The sequence below is a fragment of the Lepidochelys olivacea genome (genome assembly GCF_965140295.1).
Source record: "Lepidochelys olivacea isolate rLepOli2 genome assembly, chromosome: 5".
NCBI classification, from domain to species: domain Eukaryota; kingdom Metazoa; phylum Chordata; order Testudines; family Cheloniidae; genus Lepidochelys; species Lepidochelys olivacea.
In genome coordinates this window covers 103,293,005-103,314,020 of record NC_140415.1, presented here as the reverse complement: position 1 = coordinate 103,314,020, position 21,016 = coordinate 103,293,005, and the positions used below count along the sequence as shown (strand labels likewise).

The 21,016-nt window shown below is 39.4% G+C and overlaps 1 protein-coding gene across 2 annotated transcripts in view; it reads left to right on the top strand.

Annotated features, from left to right (window-relative positions):
• GLIS3 (GLIS family zinc finger 3) overlaps positions 1–21,016 on the top strand; it is a 267,494-nt gene that overhangs the window by 164,239 nt on the left and 82,239 nt on the right. For both annotated transcript variants that reach the window (XM_084628537.1, XM_084628538.1), the window contains exons 5-6: positions 12,931–13,092; positions 17,183–17,293. In XM_084628537.1, coding sequence (XP_084484663.1) covers positions 12,931–13,092; positions 17,183–17,293 — 273 coding nt within the window. The remainder of the gene's footprint in view (positions 1–12,930; positions 13,093–17,182; positions 17,294–21,016) is intronic.

The following is a 21,016-nucleotide window of genomic DNA, read 5'->3' as shown; positions in this document are numbered from 1 at the left end:
TCTTGATGTGTTTCTGCGGAGGAGAGCTCATGTGCCAGCATCGCTGGAAGAAGACATTTTCACTTAAGAAGAATAATGGTGGGAAATGACTATTAATCCTAAAACTTTATTTAAAAAAACTGTCTGTTGCACTAGAGGTACTCAGCAGAAAGGGGAGAAAGAAGAAACTAAAGAGGTGTGTACAGGGCCTGGAGGAGTTACAGGCAGAAGGGACAAACCTCTCAGAACCTATATTTTGTTTTGTGGGGCAGCACTCATTTTAGCCCCAAAGTTCCCTATGTTCCATACAAATTTGGCATCCCCTCACTTTCACCGCTGAACATTGCTTACATCAGAAATAAAGAATCATGAAGCTGAGGTTATACAAAGAGGAAGCAATCCCACTGCATTTTCAGTTTCCCACATGATTAATTTTTGTCTGTCCCCCTCACTTTGGATCTTTGTCATACCTTTGGGTGTTGGCAGGTTGAAAGATATGGGGAATTTGTGGGGAGGTGTGCAAGGGAATGTGGAAGACTGGAGGGAGCAGGAAACTAAGGTGTACTTTCGGGCTGCTTTGCACCACCATGGTGATGCCAACAGCTGTAACCCAGATTAACTGGCCAGTATGCTACAGCTTTGCTTTATGCCTACCCACTTGATTCACTCAATAATTCTTTCACTCTCTCTGGCCAAATGTATATTTATTTATTTATACACAGGGGAGCAGCTTCAACAGAAGAGATTAAGAGAGACCCACCCTCGAATATCCCATAGTCCAGTGGTTAGGGCAGTCACCTGCGAGGTGGGAGATCCCTCTTCAAATCCCTACTCCACATCAGGCAGAAGGGGGAATTGAACTGGGGTCTCCTACATCCTGGGTGAGTGCCCAAATCATTGGGCTAAAGGTTATAAATGAGCTTCAGATGAGAAGGTGATAAAGAAATACAAAGAATTATTATCCATAAAGGATTCATCACATTTTTTAACCTTCATTGGCTCTATTCTCATGCACAAGATAATAAAAGCATTTATTTCAACATTATGGTCTGTGTGGATTATAAGAGAACCATGGGAGAAGAGGGTGAAACTCCTAACTACTTCATCAAGGGTGTAGGAGGTGGGCAAACCCAGGGCTGGCCTTACCATGAGGCGAAATGAGACGGCCACCTCAGGTGCCAGACTGTGCGGGGGGTGCCACTAGGACCCAAAGTGGAGAAAATTGTGTCTGCTGCTGGTGCATGTGTATTCTCTCTGCTCTAGATGCACAGAGGTGGTGGTGGAGTGCTGTGCTGGAGGAAGGAGGGCATAACAGACAGGCGGGAGAAAAGGTGAGAGGGAATAACAGAAAGCAGCAGGAGCTGCAGGGAGAGAGAGGAGGAGGATCCTCTTATGTACTTCTCTAGCACCCCCAGGAGCCTGGACTGATTAACACCAGCTTCTCAGGGAGCTTCCTGTTTCCTGCTGCTTCCCTGAACCCACTAGAGGAGAACAAGCAGTCAACTGAAGTAGTAGGAGCCAGTTAGGCCCTTAAGACACTGATATCTTCCCTCACTTAGGCCCTGCTACCAGCCTGCTTATTTGTCCCCTTCAATTGAGTGTTGAAAGCCACTATAGCTGGCCCAGAACAGCAGTCGTGAGTGAAAGAAGAAAACATCCCTCTGGGGCAGCATTCAGAAAAAGAATGAAAGAAAGAGAAAGCAAAGGAAGCTTTTCTATCTAAGCAGGAAGGAGCACTCCTGAGATACATAGACACAAATGTTCATGGTGAGCCTTCCAGCCCCAGTGAGGATGTGAGTGGTGAGGAGATGCCTGATCTTCCAGTTAGTCAGAGTGCAGGTGACCTGGCAGCTACTGCAGCATCCATATCTCCATCTCAAATGGATGTAACCATGCACATTCCTGAAGAAAAGTGTAGATCCGAGAAGAGTGTGGTAGAGGCTCAAGAAACAGCTGCTGCTGAGTTTAGTTCCTTAAGTCTAGATGATCCAGGACTGTGGACCCCCACTTGAGCAGTAGCCTGAGGGACTTCCTTGTACTGCATGGGCCACAGCAAGTGAAAAACTTCACGTTCCCCAAAGACAATGAAAATAGAAGTTTCCATCCAACACATTATTGGTGTGAAATCCCCAGTGGTGACAAAGTAGAGAGGCCATGGCTTATGTATTCAAAAACCCAGAATTCTGCATACTGGCCCATACTGTTTTTGTTGCAAACTCTTCCAGTCTAATGTTCCAGCCACACTGGGTTCTACAGGAACAAAGGACTGGAAAAATCTGGCTAGAAATCTGGCATGCCATGAGAAGGCAGCAAATCATCAGAGAGCATTCCATAGGTGGAAAGAGCTTGAGATGAGACTAAGGTTAAAGGCCACCATAGATGATCAGCATTAAGAGAAGATTGCATCAGAGTCCCTTTACTGCCAAAATGTTCTGAAAAGGCTCGTTGCCATTGTGAGAATGCTTGCTACCCAAAACCTAGCACTGCGTGGCACTTCAGATCAGCTGTATGTGCCAAACAATGGAAACTTCCATAAAGCTGTGGAGCTGACGGCTGAGTTTGATGCTGTACTTCAGGAGCATTTAATAGTCACCACACAAGAAATGTACACGCACCGCTACCTTGGAAAAACCATTCAAAATGAGATCATACAGTTACTGACAACAAAAGTCAAACAGAAGATTGTGGCAGATGTGAAGTCAGCAGGATATTCCTCTGTTATTCTGGACTGCACACCTGACATCAGCCATACGGAACAAATGACTTTAATGGTGAGTTTTGGAACAACAACAGAAGCTAGTGAAAATGTCCCTGCAATGGTGACTGTCAGAGCATTTTCTAGAATTTATTGACATTGATGATACTACAGGAGCTGGTATGACAAATGTGCTTCTTAAAAAGCTGGAAGATACGGGAATTGCGATAGCTGACATGAGAGGTCAGGGCTATGATAATGGTGCCAACATGAGAAGAAAGAATAGAGGAGTGCAGACACAGATCCGAGAGTTAAACCCTCGAGCTTTTTTTTGTCCCATGCAATATATGTGCACAAATAAGATGACCAACCTCTTTCCAAATGATTTTGTTGCTCTGCCCATACTCCTAACACTTCCTGTAACAGCTGCCAGTGGAGAATGCAGCGTCTCCAAGCTGAAGTTAATAAAAACACATCTATACTCCACAATGACACAGGAGAGGCTGGTCGGCCTTGCAACCATCTCAATAGAGCATGAGCTGGCCCAGACTGTGGACCTTCAAGAAGCAGTTCAAATCTTTGCAACCAAGAAGGCACGGAAAGCACCACTTTGATTATTCAAACAGATAAAAATGCCAGCGTTTACGATGCAGACAAGAAAAGTTACATTTGCTGTTTAGGGGTTTGAAAGTTAAGTGTTACTTAAAATTTTTGAACAAGGCTTTTTAAGTTGTTAGTTCTCCTTTATTGGGGTAGGTAGCAGAGCAGTACCATGAGAGGAGTAGAACAGGAAGAAGGCAGAATTGAGGCCTTTCAAAGTTTTGGCCCAAGCGAGGAGGCATGGGGGCAACATTTGAGCTCCGTACCCCAGGTGCCAAAATGCTGTGGGCCAGCCCTGGGCAAACCTTACCTACTGATGGAAGAATTCTAAAGAAATTCCAGTGTTTGAAACTTGCAAGCTTTCCTGTTTTACTGAGATTATTCCTGCATAAGGGACAATGTGAAATTTATTTTTGTCACGGAAAGTGGGAAATATGCTTCTGCATATTCCTAGACAAGCAGACTTGTTCAGTAAAAAGTGGCCATTATTGCACAGTTACCATCCAGAGTAGAACCACAATTTAAGATTTAGTATTTAAAGAAATGGCTTTATATGTATAGATTAAAATTAGGCTCAGGTAAGGAAACATCCTTTGTCCTCTCAGGTTCATGAAGGGGAAATAAGTGCCAGTGCAACAGCAGTGGAAATAGTTATTTTAAAATGAGGAAACACGCCTAATTTCATTGTCTAATTTAGTGCATTTTCCCAGCTAAACTTGAATCTCTAAGTAAAGGTTGAGGTTTGACCAGGTATATTTCTTTCTCATATAGATACCCCGTCCTGTGCATATTGTGCTTTTCTATCTCAAGCATGTCAAGTTTAACATCAATGTACATAACCAAATGGCCAATTATACTGTGCCTAATGTAATTGTTTTAATAAGAACTCTTTAACCAGACCCTTTAATTAAAATCAGTCAGCTTGCCAAAAAAAATTGGAACCATAGAAACACATCTATTTTTCTTAAGTACATACATTTCCTGGTCACAAAGCTGGTGTTATGGACATGTTTTACTTTATTCCAGCATATTTTCTTTAAGCAAATACTATGCTCTTGAGAGATCAAAAGGAGCACTCACTGCTTTCATTTTGTTCTTGGCTCTGATCCATAATGGATTTTTTTAATTAAAAAAAATTATTTCCTTAAGAAAAATAAACAGTGACTCTGTGAATCATAACAAGAGTTCACTAATAGAGTAGGACCAGACTGCAGCTAGCTCTGTATAGACATATGGAGGGTGGAAAGAGCCTTCCCCTCACACACACACACCTTGTGCAATTGTGCAAAAGGCTGCCACAGTCTCAGTTCTTGCTGTACACAGTGCTGAGCAGTTTGGGGAGTCAAAACACTGCCAGCAACATGAGAGTCCACCCATGGAGCCCCAGCCACAGCCATGGTTCTGCTCTCCCCACCACTGACTAGCTCTTGGACATCAGGATTGATGCACAGGACTAGAGGGGAGGGAAAACACATGCTGCCTCCTACTAACGAATGCATGACTGAGGCAGCAAGAGTGCCTCTGTGATCTGGCTTTGAGGAGGGAGGCAGACTGTGACTTTCAAAGCTTAAACTGAAGTTATGGACTTGATGCAGATTTTACCAGGTGAAGTTCTTTGGCCTGTGTTATGCAGGAGATCAGACTAGATAATCATAATGGTCCCTTCTGGCTTTAAAATCTTCAACAAGCCACAACAGAGCCCTATATTTTAATTAGCTGTAGTTTCAAACTACTTTAATAATATTTACAGGAAAGCTAGCTTTCTTTTCTTTTCTTTTCTTTTCTTTTCTTTTCTTTTCTTTTCTTTTCTTTTCTTTTCTTTTCTTTTCTTTTGTATTTTCAGTTCAGGTTCAGCGGAGTTACTTTAGTTTTACACCAGGTAATGGAGATCGGAACTGAGCTCTTCATGAGGCTCACTTTGTCAAAATACTGTAATACAGAGAAGTTCCCCAACATGAACACCATGTTCAAGCCCCATTGCCACCTGAACTTCAGTGAAAATCCATCTGGATTTGAAGTCTTGAACCCATCTCTTTCTTGGATACACTCTGTTGGGCCAAACCAGGACTTAACTTTGGATCCACATTCAGCTCTGAACTACACTGCCTAGTTACATCTCTAATGTGTATGAATCTTTAATGAGAAGCTAGAAAGCATTCAGGCTGCATGTGTTTTGTAAATCATTGTAGATGTTAGCGAGTGAATGTTATGTTCACTTCTCCTTTCCTTTCCTTGACTATATCATGTCTTTTCCTTTTCCTTTGAATCTTACTCTTCCCTTCTCTGATCCCATCTATTGTCAGGAAGAAGTGCTCCCAATTCTGTATGACATCTCCAGAGCTTAGCAACAGCAATATTAGCTGCAATAGTGAACAGGTTTAAACAAAGGGAGAAGATTTTTGGTAGGGGAAGCTGTATGAATACACAGGACAACCTCTGTTATAAAAGGGTTTTAGAGACAAAGATTATATGTGAGCAATACCAAGGACAGCATGTTGGAAACTACTGAAAGTGAGAATGGGAGAAGAGTATCAAACAAAAAAGACTAGAGACACTGTCTACACACAGGGAAGCAATAAACCAATTCCGAAGTTCATTCTTCCTCTATTGGCTTCCAATCCATGTCTTTTGAATTATTACCAGATGATGTGTTCAGTAGTAGATTCTTTCCAAGAAACTTGTCATAATATTTACTTACTCTGCAACAACAGGAATGTCTTCCAGGGCTGAAATGGCCAGGCTTATTAAAATGAATGAAAACAAGAGCCATTTCCATGGTGGATGAGTCTGTGACACCTACATTTTGTGGGATAAATAACATCCGATATACAGTACTTTGCTTCAGTTGAGCATATTTTATATCCTTGGGGTTCCCCGTAAGTGCAGTGCTTGTCTTCAAGTGTGAATATGGAGGAGGGCGCCATTACTAAGAGAGAAATATGAAGATCTCTGGAATATATGAAGTATGAAAGAAGAGATTTGCAATTTCATGTTTGATTTTGTATTGGAAACATACTAAGTATAAAGGGTTGTCAGTAGAGAGAGCTCTCATGCAAAGAGAAATTTGTGGTGTGGTAACAGCCCTCTACAGGTACTGCACTTCCATTGATGTGGATCCTTGCTCCCCTTTTTCTGTTTTTCCTTCCAGAATTGTTAACACCACAGTGAAACTTAACTGTGATTTACTCCAAGCTTTCCTGTGGTCTGTAACTTTTTTCTCTTCGTATATATGCTCACGTATTCAGGGTCTCCAAATTCTGAATATGTCTGAAGCTGGAATTTGCAGCTTATTTCTGCAGCAGAGATAACAGAATTTATCAGCCATTTCAAGGGCTGATCCGAAACCCCTTGATGTCAACAAAAAACGCCCATTGACTTCAACAAACTTTGGATCAGGAACTTAGTGAATTGTCTGGCAAACACCAACTGTAGTCATCTACAGTAAGTGTACATATAGCCCACTGTTATTCACTGGAATTGATGAATTCCAGGAGCCATGGCTCTTTGTGATTTCAGAGCCTAACTTGAAAGGGAGGAAATCTCCCAGCCTATGCACTGTTTGAAAATATAGTCCTATACAAGCACTGTGCATACAAAAAAACAAACAAGCACCATGTCATAAAATGTGCTTCCACTCTGATGGAAATATTTCCTCTGCAATGAAGTGTAGCTTTGGATGTTATATTTTCCCCATCTATCTACTCTAAGGGTTAAAATCATACCAGACATTTTACATAAAATGAACCCAGACTTTCAAACCTCAGCTGTGGCATGCAGTGTCCTTGTTGGTGAGCACCTGATGTCGGCGTTTTGAGTGATGCCTGACACTAATTATGTGTCACTCACAGGATTGCCAGGCAAGAGACTCAGGGGGAATAAACAACTATTTAAAAGGTTTTGATATGAGGTCTTACTCTCAATTTTTTAAAAGCCCTCATGCGTTTTATAGAGCAGCACTCTGCTAATGCTATGGGCGAAGGGAAATGCTTTTTAAAAGGCTTTTAATTAATGTTTAAAATGCATCACCATTGTTTGAAAGCAATTTAGGAGCAGTTTCTACATCTGTTCCCTCCATGCTCTAAAAAAGAGGGAGAGGGGGAAATCTTTAATTCCTTTCGTGCCACTCGCTTCAGTAGTTACACAGAAGAGCATGGTTGGGCAGTGTATCCTATTACCTAAAATACTAATGGCAGATTGATTTTTAACGTTGTTGGATTCATTAATTACTCCTTTATCTGCTGCAAAGGAAGCTTTTTTAAAAAATATGTTACCATGGGACAATTCCAAGACAATCTCAGAGCCTCATGTGTATGGTATTGTGTTTATAAATACATATATGTATATCTCCTTTTTATATGCCTCTATATTATATGCACCCTGTGTGTATGTATTATAGCAGTGCCTGTATTTGCAATCTTAAGCCTTTCTCAGATGCTTATAACTTTTCCAAAAATCTACACTGGAAACATCTACAAAAGACTTCCATGTCTGTGGTGAGCCTAAGAACAAATTATTGCCTAGTATCAAAGTCCCCTGCCCTTTTCAAAGCAAGCTAAACAAGAATCAAGCAAAAACAGTCTCCAGGAACATCTTGCTTTTGCCTATATCCTCAGGCCAACTTCAAGCCAGCACAAGCTATAAAGACAGGACATGTTCCTTTGGTGGATGATCTCCGCTTGTCCACTGGCAGTAAAGTACTTCCACGCCTATCCTCCTGGACCTCACTGCTGCAGCCGTTGGTGCATGTTATCACCAGATAATCTTGCCCTGCCTCCAAGAGGCTGATGAGATGAAAGGTTCTTCCCCTCAGACCAAACACGTTCCATGAGCATCTGTTCCTCCATGTCCAAAGCCCTCATTTTCAGAGTCCCACAAGACTCACTTCTTGCCCTCATATCATTCAACATCTATAAGAAGCCAAACTAACCAAGCTATTTACCCTATAGTCTGGAATGGGAAAAAGAGAAAAGCTGTTGTTTCCACTCATGTCTTCTATTTCTATTTACATTTCTTAGGCAGGATGTAAAACATTTTAAAATCAGCAGGACTGGATAACTTGTATACACAAATCTTAAAAGAAGGAGTTGGCACCTGTGGAAAGTAGTATTTGATCATATAAGTTAACGACCATTGATCTGATTCCTAATTACACAGAAGCCTTTATGTACTGTTGTGGCAGGGTAAAGGGGTACAAAAGGGGGCATAAATTACACTTACACTCACTTTAAGGCCTCTTTACACTGCTGGATTAGTGTAAAAGGGTCTGAGTGTAATTGAGAATCAAGCCCAACTTTATAATGCATATGCACTGGGAGAAGAGTTAAGGTGACATAGGGACCTGATTTCTGGGTGCTTCCCTTTGAAAATGTAATGTTCTTTTAAACTTTTGTTTTTTATGTATGCGTACAGACATACAGTAAATAGAGGGGATGGGGCCTCTGTATGTGGGTATGTAAATTTCTTATTAAATCCGTGTAGATGTCATAAAGAAGTCACAATCCACTCAATGTTTTATTAATATGCTTTACCATTATTTTTAGATACACAGTGTTTATAAACTTCTAATTTTGATAACTAATATACAATGTCTGTGTAAAGAGAAACTAAACAATTGCATATATAAATAAATGGACAGTCCAATGAATTTGTTTTAAAGAAAACTCTAGGTCAAAATTAAGAAGCATGCTGAGCCAGGAAATTGTCTTTATGAGCTGGTTAATGGTTTCAATTTGCATGGAACAGTAAAAAGAAAAACACAGTAACTATGATTCTTTTATTGCAGATTAGGAAAACATTACAAAGGGCTTTTTTATTAATTCCACAAAACTTTAATACTTCCAGAAAATCTGGCTGAATCAGGATTATGTTTAGGAGTGTTATTCAGTTTTAGAATGTCGAATGCATGGCACCTACTAAACTGACTAATTGCGGTAAAGGTGTTACATCCTCTTCTACAACCACACTTAATAACTTGGAAACTATGAAGATTTCCATTTGAAAATACAACTACAGTCTACTTGACTTTTTGTTCCTTCAGGTTATCATGGCTTCTGTGGAATAATTTAACAGAAATCTTATTTGCAAGGAATAGTCCATATTATATATAGTTTTAAAGAATATCCTTCTCAAAGCTTTTTGTCTTTTAAAGCATGAGAGAGTGCCTAAATTTCAGATTTTTTTTTCAGCATTAACATTTATACTTTATTGTCTGAAAAAGGATTTTCCAACATTTCAGGCTTAATTACCTAGTAAAAGATAAAGAAGAATTCACAATATCTAGAGTTGTGAATGTCATATGCATGAATTAAGGTACTATGGGGGGGAAAAGCTTCAATATATTTTCATTGTTTTCAAGTTCTCCTCAACAGCGCAGAGTTCTTAAAAATGTTAATGTCTATATCTTTTAGGGTGAAATTCACCTCATTTCTCAATTAACCACATAATCTGAAATAAACTCTGTGTTAATTCCCCAATCCTATAGATGCTTGTACACATACTTAACTTTGCGTAATTATCTACAGGATCAAGGCCTAAGTCATTAACACAGAGCTGACGCAGTACAGAGGGTCTTCTTTGGAATCTCTGTAGTGGGGTGAATTTCACCCTATAAGATTGAAAGATACTTGAGAAAATGGAATTTATATTACAGCTATATACAGTTTAATCCATGTCATTTGAATGGAAATTTGTTCTATTCTAAACTTTCCTCTTGGAACCACTCGCAACCTGCCAAAATAATATAATTTCTACTGTCAGTGATTTTCGCTGTTGCTACCACCTACCTGTTCTCGAGTGATTTTTTCTTTTTCAAAATACTGGCTATTCTTTCATACCAATCCTGTCATCCTTATGTTTTCCTTTCTCATTCATTTTTCTCTCAAAATTTTGTTACAGTGGATGGAATAAATGTAAGGGAAATTCCATGGTACATGATTGTCTGATTTCTCGTGAGTCTATCTTAAAATATTTCAGAGTAATGAAGTGCTATAGAAGAAGATTATGTTTTACATTTTTTACTTCAGTTTTGACTTTTGCTCTCAAGATTTCATTGACATAGAACAATCAATATTTTTGCTTCTCTCCTCTCCCTCTACAAGCACAGTTGAATTTCTGGATGATGGTTTGTGACTGGAGAGCCTCAAAAGCTTTGGAGGTTTGGTTTGGATAAGAACCCCAAAATCTAGATAACCTGCTGCTCCCCCACACACAAAAAATGTTCTGAACCATTGGGTTGTCAGAGTTGGGTTAGAAGTGTTGCAAAAACTTGTTTTTCTGAGACTTCAAAGACTTCTGACTTTGTGTTTGAACTGGGCCACAAATACCATTGAATAAAGCCTCTCATTTCAGTATTTCATCACTAGCATCTCTGGTTCTGTAAATCAAGGAAGCAAAGGCATGGTTTGGAAAGATTTCTGAATTTCTCTGACTCTGAAAAAAAATCGCATTGTGATTGAGTTTAAGGTGAAGGTTTGGGTTGGCTCACTCATCCCTAATGAGTATGCCTCTTCTTATACTGTAGCATTTAAAAATCAGAGTTATATATCTTGTCCCATCTCCTAAGTTTGCCTGGGCAATGTGTAGTCAGTTTTTTCTTTTCTACAGTTCAAAAAAAAATTGTGAAGCAAGGCCCTGAGATTCACCACATTCTAGTTCTTTGTTTCCTTTCTCCATCCTTTCCCTATGCGTCTTCATTCTGTGGATTTTACCTGATCCTTTACTCATTATTCCAAGAATTAAAAGTTGGAATTCCTATTTTTCTCTTTTTCTCACATTAGTTCTAATTAATGACAACCCAATGCAAATTATGATCAGTCATTTTGATGTTTCATCAATCTTTACTTTTGCAAGCATTCATACAGTAAATAAAATATAACAAATGTTATTTATGGTACTCTAGAGTAAGTTAAAAGTTGCCCCTATTCTAGTTATTGCTTGTAGACTAGATGAAATGAATTATAAGAGGAACTCTGGAAATAGCTAATTATATCTGCAATATTATAAATGCTTGACATTTATGCTAGTACATTTTTATCTTTGCAAATGTACAAGAACAGCAAACTAGCATGTCATTCAGGAGACAGGTTCTAATACTGTGCAATGAAACACACAGCAGCTATGATTAATTGCATTAATTGCTCTTGACTGATGGAGTCTAATTGAAATCAAATATATGTATAAAAATGCTTGATGTCACAGAAATCCTTGTTTTTAGTTTCCCTAACATTAGAGATACTGTGGAAGCCTGATCAGGAAAGAACTTGTGTTAGCACTTGGGAGGTGCACTTCTGTTTTGAGTAGATTAAGTAGCTGATTAGGGAAAGGAACAGTATTCCATTATTGGTTACCCGTATAGATTAAATCCTGTTTTGATGGAGTCTAATGATGAACTCTTTATTTTTTATACCTTATACAAAAACCTGTAATAGAAAGGTAAAATAATATCTTAAAGGTTATTTTAATGCCACTGAGGATCAATGATCTCTAATCAAGCAAATATTTGCACAATCATTATAGCTTAGTTTTTGTTTTTTTAATACAAAAACACTAGCAAGGCAGTGGAGGTTAGGGTTTCGCAGGGTGTGGTTTGTACGGGTTTTTTTGTTTTGTTTTGGAGAGGGTTTTTTTTGTTATTCAATTCTCCTGATGGATATGCAAGCTGGAAAAAACCTGTGAGGAAAGATGGTCCAGTGGTTAGGGTGCTAACCTAGAACGAGGGCAACTGAGGTTCACTCCCTACTATGCTTCCTTTGGTCTGACCCAGTACGGCTGTTCTTATGTTAATCACTTACACTGTCTGTGCCTCAGTTCCCCAGCTGCAAAATGGGAATAATTGTGGTTTCTGACCTCACACTGTGATATGAAAATAGATACGTTAAAAGATTCTGAGTTGCTCAGATACAGTAGTCATAAGGGTAATATAAGTACATAAGGGCTTGTCGGCATAGCAATGGGTGTTAGAAGGATGTGATTTTCTAAAGCACATCACTATGTTGTGTACTAACTGGCCTACTAACAAACAGTACTATGTTAATGAGCACTAGGAAACTTTTAGTTCACATCAACAGGGTCTACGTGGTCCAGTTAGTGCAAAACATGCTGGTGTGCATTAGAAATTACACCTCTTTCGTGCACACTGCCATGCCATGCGGGAGGAATAGCTCAGTGGTTTGAGCATTGGCCTGCTAAACCCAGGGTTGTGAGATAAATTCCAGCTCCGTTTCCCAGAGCTTTAATGTCTAAATAGAGGTAAAGACACATCGTAGTCTCTAATGTAAGCAGAAATGAAATGGCCAGAGCTATGAAGTACAGACATGAACTCTCTCAAAATGTGAGGGTGTTCAGCTTGGAAGTTTGGTTCAGACCCATCTCTATGAGAAAAAACAAAACAGTGGGACAGGATTTTCATAAGTGGTTAGTGTTGGCCTTACTCTGTTCCCATTGAAGTCTATGGAAAAAATTCCATTGACTTCAGTGGAGGAAGGTAGGTCAGTGCTGAGTGCTTTGGAAAATCCCTCTCAGTACATTTTGAGACAAATGCTTAATTTAGTAACTGAATATTTTTAAATTACAAAGTAAAAATTACACTTGGATTTTAAAAGATGAAGGCATTCAAATGTGGGTTTCTTTAAAGAAAAAAAATCTTTTCTTTTGTACAGTTTGAGGGCTGCAAGAAGGCCTTTTCCAGACTAGAAAATCTCAAGATTCATTTACGGAGCCACACAGGAGAAAAGCCCTACCTTTGTCAGCATCCAGGTTGTCAGAAAGCATTCAGTAACTCCAGCGATCGAGCCAAGCATCAGAGGACACACTTGGACACTGTAAGAAATAAAAGATCTCAAATTTGATTTCTTGTTAACCTGTTAAATCCTTTTTCTCTTAGCTGATTGCATCAAATACTGTATATAATTGGAGATGGGAGGATAGGAAGAGATGTCAGTTAATAGAGTTTGAGCTGTGGCAGAGATGACATAGTCCAGGGGTGGACAAACTCTGGCTTGCAAGCAGGGGCGGCTCTACCAATTTTGCCACCCCAAGCAGTCGCCGCCGAATTGCCGCCATGCCCGGAAGAGCGGCGGAGCTGCTGCCGAGGGACACGGACTGCCGCCCCATTCTGAATGCTGCCCCAAGCACCTGCTTGGATAGCTGGTGCCTGGAGCCGGCCCTGCTTGTGAGCCACATGTGGCTCTTTTACCATTAAAGTGCAGCTTGCAATCCCCCCCAGCTGGGGATGGGAGGGGGACTCAGGACCTCTGCCTTGCAGAGGTAGGAGTTTCTATCCAGCGGGAAGGAGGGTCTCGGGGCTTCAGCCCTGCGGGGCGCATCTGCCAGTGCTTGGGACTTCAGCAGGAGTGGGGTTGAAGTCCCAAGCCCTGGCTCCCAGCAGGTGTGCTCTCAGTCTCAAACTTCTGAAGACTGTCGTATGTGACTTGGAGGGTCATTAAATTTATCCATCCCTGACATAGTCAGTCTCAGTTAGGACAGTTACCAAGTTGTGTTCAGTTTTCTCCATTTCCTTTGCATTTAATAACACTGGGACTGACTGCGACAGAAACAGTCTGCTGGCCTATATGTTCTGAGGAAGCTCTGGTTACTGACTGAGGTATATAAAGGTAAGTAGTGGAGAAGGGCCAAGATTACAAAATTCAGATTTGGATTCAGATTTTGAATATCACAAAATTCTGGAGTGTTTGGAAACATGATAATGGACCATTATGGAATTTGGATCCAGGTTTGATTCTGAAGTTTGGAGATTTCCAGATGTGACGTTTCGGATCAGGGCTATCTCCAGTCAGTACAATTTGAAGTTGGAATTAAGGCATGAATGCCTTGGCCATAACAGAATGGTCTGATGATGAACGTATTAGCCTTTGCCTCCAGAGATACCTTAGTGCATAATAAAACCCATTCAGATAGGAGCAAGATTCTGGAAAATCAAAATGTATCTTCCACAAGAATATATCCCAAAATACAGAATACATTAAGGACAAAGACCTGTCTATTTTAGACACACTACTTCATTAACTTCAGCCTGACTATTCACTTGGGAAAGGTGAGCCTTATTTGGGCTCTTAACTCTTATTACTGGTAGATTAGTGATCAGTGCAAATGTGGCATGCTACTTTTTAAAAAATGGTATGTTATAAGCAATTGACTTAGGCCTGATTCAAAGCCTAGTAAAGTCAACAGGAATCTTTCCATTGGCTCCATTGGGTTTTGAATGTGGCCCTTAATGGTTACTATTTACTATGAAGTTCTGCTCTATTTTAAGACACATAGGTATTCATTATGTGGTATTGCAGGTTCTGTAGATAATAAGTTATTCCATGTCACAACATATAATGAATGTGCAATGAAAGACTGCTGAGAACATTACCAGAAAGCAGAACATTCAACTAGATTCAATTTTACAAAACTACGTAGTTTCTCGTTTAGTGAACGGACATTTTTAGGTCTTCCTGCATCAGTTCAATAGTTGCAGGAAGGAGAATGGCTGGAGAGATCCGTTTTCAAGTAGCCTTCACTCTGAAATGCTTTCTGTGGGAAGGAACCATTCTTCTCAGCAGAAATGGATTTTTTTTCACTGCAAAGAGCCTGTAATTTCTGAAAGCCAGTTAAAATGCTGCTTAGAAAAAAATAAATATCTAGAACATAGTGCTTCAAGATAATAAACAGAATAAATGTGTCACCTTAAAGTGATAAATATGCATACATAAGCCAGATAGGTAGTTACAAGGAGCTAAGCTGCAGCCGCACAACCTGCCTGTGCTTGAGGGAGTAAATGTCCCCCCTCTTCTACAATCCTCAAGACTCCAATAATCACAAACATCAATAATAATATATAGTTATCACTAGATAAAAGTTTTACTAAGATAAAGTTAAGATTGAGAGTACCTATCAGGAAGTTAAGGGCAAAACTCCATTAGCAAGAAATAAAATAAAATAAAATGTTATGCAACTGTTAGAGAGCTTATTCCTTCACTCTCCCACTTTCCTGGTCCTTCTCGCATGAACAGAGAGCAACAATACCCGAAGTCCCAAGGTGCAAACAATTCGATGTTTATTGGGGTGAACTTTCAGCAAGCTTAAATACAAGTTCCTTTTTCCTTATTTTCGAATCCCAACTTACTTCCTGTTTGCCCCTAATTTATATAGTAATATTCTTAGCTATACCTTAACTAATCATTCTACTGAAATTTAACTAACCAATCCTAACATATTGTAACATGATTAGCTAACCAATTATATCCCACCACCTTAATTAGTTTACATCCAGCAAAATTAATTATACAGCAGACAGAAACAATCACAGAACCAGACAGAGACCATGCCAATAAACAATAGCAAAGTGGGAACTATAATGACAAAACAATACAGAAGTGAGGATTTCACATCCCAGCTATTTATAAGTGAGTTCTTGCCAGACAGGATGCTATCAAACTAAGTTTCCTTTTACATTTTCTAGGCACTTCCCTTTCTCTGGAGGCAATAGACACTATCAGGACAGGATTGTATTCCTAAGAGCCCAATAGCACCTTCTTTCAATGTGACTAGTTTGGAATGTGAGGATGTGACCGTTCGCTTCCCAGCTTATGGCTGCCTCTGCTGCTTAGCCAAAGGCCTTAGCCTAAGAACAGGGCCTCAGACTGTCACAGTAAGAGAAGGCTCTTACACCAGCAGACAGTGATTTTGATTCTTTCTTTTATACCTCTATAACTAGCCAAGTGATAAGAATATACCTAAATTCTTAGAGTATAGGCCTTTACAGACAGGCCTGAATATCTATATCCTAACAGCAACCAAAATATTGTTTGTGAATTATGGGTTTTTAGCCAAGGTTTATTTAATAAACAAAATTTGTTTTACAACAAAATAAAATTTAGTTTTAAGCAGAAGCAGACAGAGTTTACAAAAGACATACCATCAGGAAAAAGAAATAATAGCATGTGACTTAGCTGACCAGTCACATAACTTAAATAGCAAATTTCAAATAATGAACAGAATATTCAGTACAGACAGTTCACAATTTCATTAAAAATGTGACGTGTTTGCATATATTCTGTGAACAAAGTAAAGAGTTAAATTTATCAAATAATTATTTGCAACAAATAGTTGCACCAGTTCTAATATTTACATATTATTGACATTCCATATGGTGGTGCAACTACAATTCTGGAAATACCTCAAGGGGTGTCAGAGAGCAGGCAAGTTAGACCAAGTAGATATGACTTTTAGTGAACCTAAAAAAACCGTACATGGTCATTTCAGGACCGTATATGTTAGCAATATTGTATATTTGTGATTGGCAATTAAGAGATGAAAAAAATTGTCTTGTCCTTTACATAAAAATACATATTCTTTGCATATTCCTTTTTATTGCCTTCAGTGTTTTAGAATGTTTAAAGGTAGTGTTTAAAGGTTGCTTTGTTGTTGTTTCCTCTCTTTGTCATGTAGTAGACTAACCTGTTCTCTTATTCTCTGTCTTTCTGAAGCAGGTTTCCTCTATAACTCTTAAGCAGTCTGTCCAGGACTTTACTACAGTTTCTTTACCTGACTTACTAAAGAATGTAATTTCTGACTAAGTCAAAGACTGCTGTGAGGGTGACATAATTGTAAGTACTGCTGGAGATACTCATTCATAATGATAAAAACAATGATGAGGTAAAAGGAAATATGGCCTGGTAAAATTAAAAATAGGCATTTAAACATCAGAAAAGATTCTTTTACTTTCTCTTGCTTGCAAGCCTTCCTTTCCTCTTTACCATGCCATAAAGTTACTGGGCATTCTACCTGTGGTACTTCTCGGTATATCCAATCAATAGTAAGACTTCAGATGGATTTTCCCCGAGCAAAATAATATGTGGTTTAACCGATTTTTCTTTGTGCTTTTTTTATTTGTTTTTGTTTTAGAAACCTTATGCATGTCAGATTTCAGGATGTACTAAACGGTACACAGACCCAAGCTCTCTGAGAAAGCATGTAAAGGCACATTCTTCCAAAGACCAACAGGCCAGGAAAAAGGTAACTGTCCAAGAGGTTTGTTCTGCATAGGAATTATATTAAAGTTGTAACACTAGAAGCATTGAGACATCTTAAGTACCAGCACTTGTGAAACTGTAAAGCCATGGTCTAGGACTGCTTGATTAAAGAAACCATCCATGAACAAATGGTAAATCCAGTGTGTGTATAGATGATATTTTCAGTTTTGATACAATAAGGCTGACTGTTTTACTAGAAGTCCAGCAAAGATTATCATCTGTTGGTTTAATGATTAATCATAACGAATATGTAACTTAGCATACGGAAGAATAATTTTGAGAAGGAAGATTTTATTTGTAAAATTCTTTCACCACACAAGTATATTGTGATGCAACATCCAGTTTACGCTGCCAACCTGAGATAGATAGATGTATGTTGAGGATTGATGGATGGTTGTTCAAACTGACTTGTATAGAAATATAAATTATATTTTCATACATCCCAGCCATTTTCAAACATCAAGCTATTTCACAATGCTGAGTCCCAGGTTTCTCAGTCCCATGGGAAAAAAGGTTATCTGAGGACATGATCTGATTTTTTCCCTACATCTCAAGCCCATTTTTACTATAATCCATGATATACTGTTTTAGACCAATGAGGATAAGTGCAATGCTTTCATTTAAAAAAATGATGATGGAGATGGCCTTATCTGCACTACTGGGGTAAGTTATGCTACTCCAGCTACACGAATAACATAGTTGGAGTCAACATAGCTTAGGACGATTTACTGCGGTGTCTACACCGCACTGTGTCGACAGGAGACTCTCTCCCGTCAACTTACCTTACTCCTCTTTTTCCGGTGTGGTACCGGAGTCAACCAGAGAGTGCTCTGTGGTCAAATTAGTGGGTGTTTACTAGACCCTGTAAATCTACCCCCGCTGCATCAATTGCAGCAGCTTCAATCCCCAGTAAGTGTAGACATGGTCTTAGAATAATGTAGGGAAAGTTAAAACCCTAGAGTCATAACACCTACAGAAGGGGCTATATTTAACTTGAGTGACAGCATGGATTGCCCTTGATTTGAATGGTAACAATTTTTGTTTAGTCAGTGTCTGAAACACTAAAGTATAGTCTTACAAACTGCAAAATGTAGGGCTAGATTGTGATTTAACTGTTTGCCCTGAGCATGTAGCTGTGCTGCTCCCAGAGACCAGGGAAAGAATTTTAATTCTTGGGAATTATAGTTTCCTTCCTGAATCCCCCTTGTGTCAGGGGAAAAGTAATCTCCTAGTGGTCATTACTGTGCTGGCTGGCACCTTGACCCACCCCTACCTGCCCTCTTCTTGCCCATGTGTGGAGGAGGGCTGGTGGTGGTCCTGTGCAAACTGGTTTCCTGGCTGCACTGTGAACCATAGGACAGATAGCCCATAGAGAGCAGCAAAGGGGTGTTATATGCCCCCGACTTACTCCCTTGTGTCAGCTTATGAGGCAAGCGGTGGTCATGCCTGAATGTTCTGTCAAATTTACATATGACACATCAAATAAAACTTGGATAATGTATCTGAACAGAGGATATTAAACTCTTAGGTAACATTACATAATTGAATGTAAAATAATATGGTATGCTCTGTACATGGTTGTGTCAAATTGCAGGAGCATGGGAGGGTTCCATTCTTAGGATGCAGAGTAACAGCCGTGTTAGTCTGTATTCGCAAAAAGAAAAGGAGTACTTGTGGCACCTTAGAGACTAACCAATTTATTTGAGCATGAGCTTTCGTGAGCTACAGCTCACTTCATCGGATGCATACTGTGGAAACTACAGCAGACTTTATATACACACAGAGAATATGAAACAATACCTCCTCCCACCCCACTGTCCTGCTGGTAATAGCTTATCTAAAGTGATTATCAAGTTGGGCCATTTCCAGCACAAATCCAGGTTTTCTCACCCTCCACCCCCCCACACAAATTCACTCTCCTGCTGGTAATAGCCCATCCAAAGTGACAACTCTCTACACAATGTGCATGATAATCAAGTTGGGCCATTTCCTGCACAAATCCAGGTTCTCTCACCCCCTCACCCCCCTCCAAAGAACACACAGACAAACTCACTATCCTGCTGGTAATAGCTCATCCAAAGTGACCACTCTCCCTACAATGTGCATGATAATCAAGGTGGGCCATTTCCAGCACAAATTCAGGTTTTCTCACCCCCCCACCCCCATACACACACAAACTCACTCTCCTGCTGGTAATAGCTCATCCAAAGTGACCACTCTCCCTACAATGTGCATGGTAATCAAGGTGGCCCAACTTGATGATCACTTTAGATAAGCTATTACCAGCAGGACAGTGGGGTGGGAGGAGGTATTGTTTCATATTCTCTGTGTGTATATAAAGTCTGCTGCAGTTTCCACGGTATGCATCCGATGAAGTGAGCTGTAGCTCACGAAAGCTCATGCTCAAATAAATTGGTTAGTCTCTAAGGTGCCACAAGTACTCCTTTTCTTTATTCTTAGGATGGCATTTCCCATATGTTTTTGTTCATTTTCAGTTCTTCTGTTATAACAGTTTAAAGCTGGCCCTTTTAACTCCTCACATGGTCATTTTTTTTAGAATTTAACTTAAAGTTGTTTAGTTTTTCATCCAGTCCATTTGATAAGGATTTATTTATCTGAGATGGGTTAATATGTGGAAGTGGAAATAAGTCAACCCAGCAAAAAAACAAAGGAAGAAATGTGGCATCAATCAAGCCAAATGTTTAAAAACATGCACTGAGGTTGCAGTGTATAATATTTACAAGGTACAGCGTAGTTACTGGACCTTTGAGAACTTATAATTGCTAACTTGCATCATGCTTTGGTATTTGAAATATTTCCTGGCAGTAATAATAATAATAATAAAAAGTAAGAAACAATAAACCTTTAAGGCAGTATTAAGATTATTTACGACTTTAATTAAAAATGAAAATTGGCTTAATGTCAAAAAAGCCTTTACAAAAAATGTGAATTCATCAAAAATAACCATAAAAATTCCAAGGTGATAAAGGCACAGTGGAGTAATAGTTCCAGCCCTAGGGAACTGTTCTGTTGAAAAGAATGAAACCCTTTGCTGTCACACCCTGTTAGTCATGGATTCATTTAATATATCCTGCCTGACTGCCTGTAATCCTCATTTTAACCTCCCCCTGCACACTAAATGACATTATTTTGGTGTCTTAAGTTGCTAGCTCTCCAAGATTGCACACTAAAATATGCTCTTCATGTTACACAGATTTTAAATAGCAGGGGAAATGTATCTGTGGCAATGGAGATGCCCTGGAATAAAGTACTGTACTCACCATGTCAATCTGAAGTTACGCTGATTCTTCCACACAACTTTTCATAATCCATCCTCAAAGCTCCTTGCCCCTCCCTCTGCTGTGTAATGTAGAACAGAGAGATGTTGCAGTGAGAATCAAAATGGATTATCTATCTATCTATCTATCTATCTATCATGTACTAACTTTTCACTGATGTGGTTTTGTGCTCTATTGTGCAAGGCAAAGTGCCTGATTCTGCAGTTCTTTTGCAGGCAAAACCCCTATTGATGTAAATGGAAGTCTTTCCTATTAAGGGAATGAATTCCTGACCCATTGAAGTCAGTGGCAAAACTATGTATAATGTATGCAGCTCAACAAATGTGAGCAAGAGTTTGTAATTTATTTTTAAATACAGTATTGAAAATAAAACCCAAAAGTTTAGCAACTTCTAGTTTTTCACCGTG